The sequence below is a fragment of the Bison bison genome, unplaced genomic scaffold (assembly GCF_000754665.1).
Source record: "Bison bison bison isolate TAMUID 2011002044 unplaced genomic scaffold, Bison_UMD1.0 scf7180017845629, whole genome shotgun sequence".
Taxonomy (NCBI): domain Eukaryota; kingdom Metazoa; phylum Chordata; class Mammalia; order Artiodactyla; family Bovidae; genus Bison; species Bison bison.
This window is the reverse complement of record NW_011476202.1, coordinates 5,270-11,369: the sequence shown is the minus strand read 5'-3', so window position 1 is coordinate 11,369 and position 6,100 is coordinate 5,270. Positions and strand designations below refer to the sequence as shown.

Here is a 6,100-nt window from a genome sequence, read left to right as displayed (position 1 = left end):
AAAAAAAGGTCTGACACTGTTTCCACTGTTTTCCCATCTATTTCCCATGAAGTGATGGGACCAGATGCCATGATCTTAGTTTTCTGAATGCTGAGTTTTAAGCCAACTTTTTCACTCTCCTCTTTCACCTTCATCAAGAGGCTTTTTAGTTCCTCTTTCTGCCATACAGGTGGTGTCATCTGCATATCTGAGGTTATTGATATTTCTCCTGGCAATCTTGATTCCAGCTTGTGCTTCTTCCAGCCCAGCATTTCACATAATGTACCCTGCGTATAAGTTAAGTTATGTATATGAAAGTGACTTAGAATATATATATATGTAGACAATATATATATACTTAAGTATGCACATGCAGATACACATATATGTTTGCACTTCATATCATGTATGAAGTTTTATATTTCCAGAGATTTAACTTTAAGATTTGTATGATATAACTGAAAGACAAGAGTTAAAAGACACATTTAACTTAAAAAAAATTCTTCATAGTCTATTCTTTATATCTTAAACCTGATCATGCTCTTTTTTAAGTATTATCTAAGATATCTGCTTAAATCTAAAGAGATTCAATTTTTGCACTCAAATACATTCCATCAGAATAAGAACTATATGTACATTTGACTCAGCACTAATGGATAAATGTTACAATAAATTAGAACTTTCACCAAATGTTACAGACTGGTGGCATAAGAGATTTCTCAGTATAGTTTACATAGGTCCAGTGTTTACAAAGGTGGTGCTGTGAGCATATGCCAGGAATTATACCAAGTGCCTGATATCTAGTACTAATTTATCTTTAAAATGCCTTATGCTCTTGATCCAATTATCATCCCTAATTTTCCAGTTGAGGAAACTGAGACATAGAGATAATTAGTAAATCACTCATGGTGATATAGCCATACATGGGAGTCCAGTGTTTGAACTGAGTCAGATCAATCCCAGGGTTGGCCACTTTGACCATTTGTCTCTATGGCCTCTGTGACATATATATGAACAACTGTAAAAGGGGAACAATCATGGACAGAGGATAGTGGGTCCAAAGACCCCTAAAACTAAGCATTCAATGAACTAAGATACCTGGTCAGTGAAGGGAGACAGGGAGAGCTAAGGCTGAAAATGGAGTCTTCAATGCTAGCATATTATGCTTGAACTTAGAATACGAATTAGGTGCCATTTTGTCTAGAAAACAGCAACCCATAGAATTCAACAACAGAATCTTCCCTAGAGGAACATGTATATTCCCTAGAGAGAATACTTCTTTCTATGGCATATACAAATGATAATATCTATGTTTTTGTCCCACATTCATAACTTTCTATAAATCCCTAACCATGTTACTGTCTCTTGGGTTTCTCTTTTTCTAAATCATAGTCTGAGGGTTTTGTCAGCAATCTCGGAGGAGTTAATCTCAGAGCCCTATTTATAAGAGAAAGCTGAATTAACTCATTTTTTTCCAAACCTATAAGCAGCTACATCCTTAATATAAAACTTCTCTCTCTAGACTGTATGAAAAAACATACATAAAGTTTTACTGTTTGATATTTATCATGTGTCTCTCTTTCTAAGGAAAAATGAAGCATCACGCATGAATTTTCTTTTTTATTTAAGTGTGTACTGAACTCAAAGGAAAGAGGCATGACCCATCCAACGTGGTTGAGAACTACTACTTTGATATGATATGCTTGATGCAGTAATCCATTTCAGGTGGGAAATCTTGCAACTTTTAAATAGAGATTGGGTATCTTTAAAAATATTTAAAAGATCAACTTACAAGACTGGTTATTTAGTTGGTTGATAAAGTAAAATTTCTGCATCTGGAATAGGTTATAGGGATCGAATGAAATGCATTTATGAAGCAGGATGAAAGTCTGAGGTGAACAGTGGCATGTTATTGAGCATTTATTTATAGAGATAAACCCTAAGTAGGCATCACAATATCTAGAAGTTTTGCTCTTCACCTGTACCCTGACAGGGGCCACTGGCAATTACTGGAAGTTTCCGTTTAAAACACACACACACACACACACACACACACACATATAAAGGAGCATTGCAAAATACAGCTGTTTATCTCTCCATCTTTTTTTCTTTCTCTCACAAAGACACACACCAACTTCAGAATGTATACAACATTTATTTTATTCATTCAACCTGATATATTTCCCATGGAAATATGGAGTTATACTAAGGTTAAAAACAGGGTCTATGCTACTTTATCTTGAACTTAAAGAACTCTGCCTCAAGTTGGGAACCCAGAGAAAGTGTCTTAGCTTCATTATTTGAGTTTACAGGGTTTCTCCTGATTGCTTCTTAATCATTTTTAAGGCATTGCAAAAGTGCTCCTATTTCCTTTAGACAATGATGAAAAGCAATTCTCTCTTCTATTAGATTTTGTTATTCCAGACTTTTTGTGATGCTCAAAAATACCTTCCACAGATCCATAATGACCTGAAGCCTTTTAGGCTGTACTCTACCCACACTTCCAATGTTTTAGCCAGGCAGAAGGAGTGAATAGAGTACATGCCAGTTCTGAAGCAGTGATAAAATTATCAGGTTTTCTCAGAGGAGCTGATGTAGAGTGAACAGTGAATGCAGAATTTGTCACATACAACTAGAAACCAATATATTCATAACAATCGAAAATGAACACTATTAAATGAAATGACTGAGAAAATAGAGACATCAATGAAAATCTACAGAAGTTTATTATCTTTTTATTATTATCTTTCTTTCAGGGATCTTTCAAGTACAGAGGTATGTATCCACCTGAGTCTGCTCTTGGCCAGGTATCTCAGAATGTCTGTATTTTTTTTTTCTTATAATAATATATATCTCTGATATTTTGCTTCTGTCATTTTACAGAAAACTGTTTGATCTTGGAATTTTCTGTATGTCAAAATGATAAATAAATCTTTAGAGAAATTCTGCCTTTTCTAATTATGGAAGTGTTGTGTGCATTCATGCCTATGACTACTTTCTCATCTGCCTCTCTCTTTTGGGGTTATGTCTGCATTCTCATATGTGTATCTTTGGCTTTTCATGTGTCCCTTTTCAGTATGGGATTTCAAAAAAGATATAGAGAATATTAAATGATTCCATACTTCATGCTATGATTTATGTTTTCTATTCTGCCCAGGGCTTGATGATAAACCTTAGATGATAAAAAAAAAAAAAAAAAACAGGATTAAGTGTTTATAAGGATTACCTATTTTGAGACTGGACCATTCAAACGAGTATGACTTGATTTAGAATATGAAAAAGAATTAATAGATCCTCCAAAGCAAAAGTTTTCATTTCACAATATATTGAAACACTAAGCTAATCATTTTCATAACCAGTTCTTACTGAAATTTCTTTTTTTCTTCCTCCCTCTAGGAGTGACAACTTCTTCTACTCTGTGACTTGGAGGGATGTTTTATCACAATAGTAGCATTTTTCACCCAACCACATTTTTCCTCATTGGAATCCCAGGTCTGGAAGAGGTCCATGGCTGGATCTCTCTGCCTTTCTGCTCTGTTTACCTTGTGGCTTTACTGGGAAATGTCACAATTTTGCTGGTCATCAAGACGGAGAAGACCCTCCAGGAGCCCATGTTCTACTTCCTGGCCATCCTTTCAACAATTGATTTGGCCCTTTCAACAACCTCAGTACCCCGTATGCTGGGTATCTTCTGGTTTGATGCTCACGAGATTAGTTTTGGAGCTTGTGTGGCCCAGATGTTCCTGATCCATGCTTTTACTGGCATGGAAGCTGAAGTCTTGCTGGCGATGGCCTTTGACCGTTATGTGGCGATCTGTGCTCCACTCCACTACACGACCATTTTGACATCCCGGGTGCTCATGGGCATCAGCATGTGCATTGTAATTCGTCCAGTTCTGCTTACACTTCCCATGATCTATCTCGTCTATCGCCTACCATTTTGCCAGGCTTATATAATACCTCATTCCTACTGTGAACACATGGGAATTGCAAAACTGTCCTGTGGAAATATCCGAATTAATGATATCTATGGACTTTTTGTTGTTTCCTTCTTTTTCCTAAACCTAGTCCTTATTGGCATCTCCTATGTTTATATTCTCAGGGCTGTCTTCTGTCTCCCATCCCAAGATGCACGACTAAAAGCCCTAAGCACATGTGGGTCCCATATTGGGGTCATCTGTATTTTCTGTATCCCTTCAGTCTTCTCCTTCCTTACCCACCGATTTGGACACAAAATACCTCGCTATATTCATATTCTTGTTGCCAACCTCTATTTGATTATCCCACCCTCACTCAACCCCATCATTTATGGTATAAAGACCAAACAGATATGGGAGCCTGTGCTCCGTGCCTTTATTAAAAAATAAGACACTTACCATATTGTTTTATTAAGGATTTTGATCTCTCAAGGAAGATATGCGTATTCTTGCTTTAACAAATATCTCCTGGTCCTGATCTATTGCTGCCAGATTGCAACACAAGTTGATTTATTCCTAACTGCTGACTAATGGGTTCTAGGACTTGTGGAAACTTTATTGGAGCTTCAGTTCAAAGGTTAATAGGCTAACTTGAAAGGAAGCTGTTGTGGTCTCTATTTGTATGTCATTGTACTTTGTTCTTGATAGCATGAAACTACTTCTTTTCTAGGCAAAGAATGTATAAATGGTGTGTTTTTAGCTCTTTAATTAGAGAAATGTGGTACTGGGACTTTGACCCAGTAGCCTGTGTCCATTCACTCACTCATTCATATTTTTTATTCTCTTAATTTACACTCATTTTATGTTTATTGTATGTATTGAATCATTCTTATCATTGTTGTTCAGTCGCCAAGTTGTGTCCGACTCTTTGTGACCCTATAGACTGCATCATGCCAGGCCTCCTTGTCCCTCACTATCTCCCAGAGTTTTCCCAAGTTCATGTCCACTGATTCCATGATTCTTATCATTAAGGATGATAAATGAACCAAAATAAAATGAACGTCTGTTCTTATGGAGCTTGCATTCTCTTGCGCCCTTAAAAAAAGCCAAGTTCATGGGCTTTGGCAACCTATGAGCTAAGGAAGGAGAGAGGTGATCACCAGGGGATGACTGACTCATACTGCACGTGGCCAGGACTGCTGATCGCCTATGCTCTGTCCAGTTCAAAATAAAATCATTACTAAATTTGTAGCTGAAGTGGACAGGTCAGCCAACTATGTAAGATTCAGAGAATTGGTAGCCAAAACAAACATAAAATTTCAACAGTCTTTCTCACTAATACCATCCATGTCATTTCAGTGAACTGTCTATACTCAGACCCATAATATAAGGGTGGTATTGTAGTTAAATTACACATAGCATTTCTATCTATGTGATACATGCTGGTCTTTATCACTTCACTGGCTGTTCTCTCAGTCTACACTTCATCATAAAATACTCCATCCTCAAGTCCAAGACTTCTCATCTTAAACCCATGATCTATTTCTAGTGCCTTCCTGATTAACATTCAAGTTATCCAATCAATCGATGATTACTCAACTTCCTCATGACCAAGGACTTTCAACTGATTCTACAATAAGATTTCCTTAGACCAAACAATGGGGTTTTGCAGCATCTGACTTGTCACATTATTTTCTATCGTTAACAAATTAATTTCTTCTTCAGACTTTAAAAAAATTAAAGTAAAAATATAATAAATATATTTTCTTCCTACAACTCATGAATTAATGAATTTTAACACTGCAGTAATCTCAAAGGTAATGCTTATTAAATTAAAGTTTAAATCATCTTTAACACTGTTCCAATAGATCTCTCCTATTTTTCCAGAGGCAAATTTTATGGTGTGTTTTTTGACATTACAGTATGTGAATTTTTTGCTTTATAACCAATTACACTATTTTAGTTAGATCATGTTAATTTAGTTAGAAACCTTACTATGTATTTTTTAAGTAGCATTGATTTTATTTACATATTCCTCTATGAATAGATAATGATATTCATTTTTAAGTAGAAATATACTACCTATGCTTTCATTTTCTTCTTGGTACATTTTTAGATCATTTATCCAGGTTGTATAATTTAGTATAAAATTATTGGGTAGAAGGATTGTAATCAATTATAACATAATTCTGCTTTCTTGATCT

General features: G+C 35.7%; 1 protein-coding gene across 1 annotated transcript; it reads left to right on the top strand.

Annotated features, from left to right (window-relative positions):
* Positions 1-3,410: 3,410 nt before the first annotated feature.
* Positions 3,411-4,346, top strand: LOC104985799 (olfactory receptor 52J3-like). The gene has a single exon (XM_010836166.1). It carries the CDS (start codon positions 3,411-3,413, stop codon positions 4,344-4,346), a length of 936 nt encoding a protein of 311 aa, XP_010834468.1.
* Positions 4,347-6,100: the final 1,754 nt, after the last annotated feature.

Bases quoted from the DNA above. Each gene is read 5' to 3' on its own strand.
- LOC104985799 (XM_010836166.1), top strand. From the start codon at position 3,411: ATGTTTTATCACAATAGTAGCATTTTTCACCCAACCACATTTTTCCTC.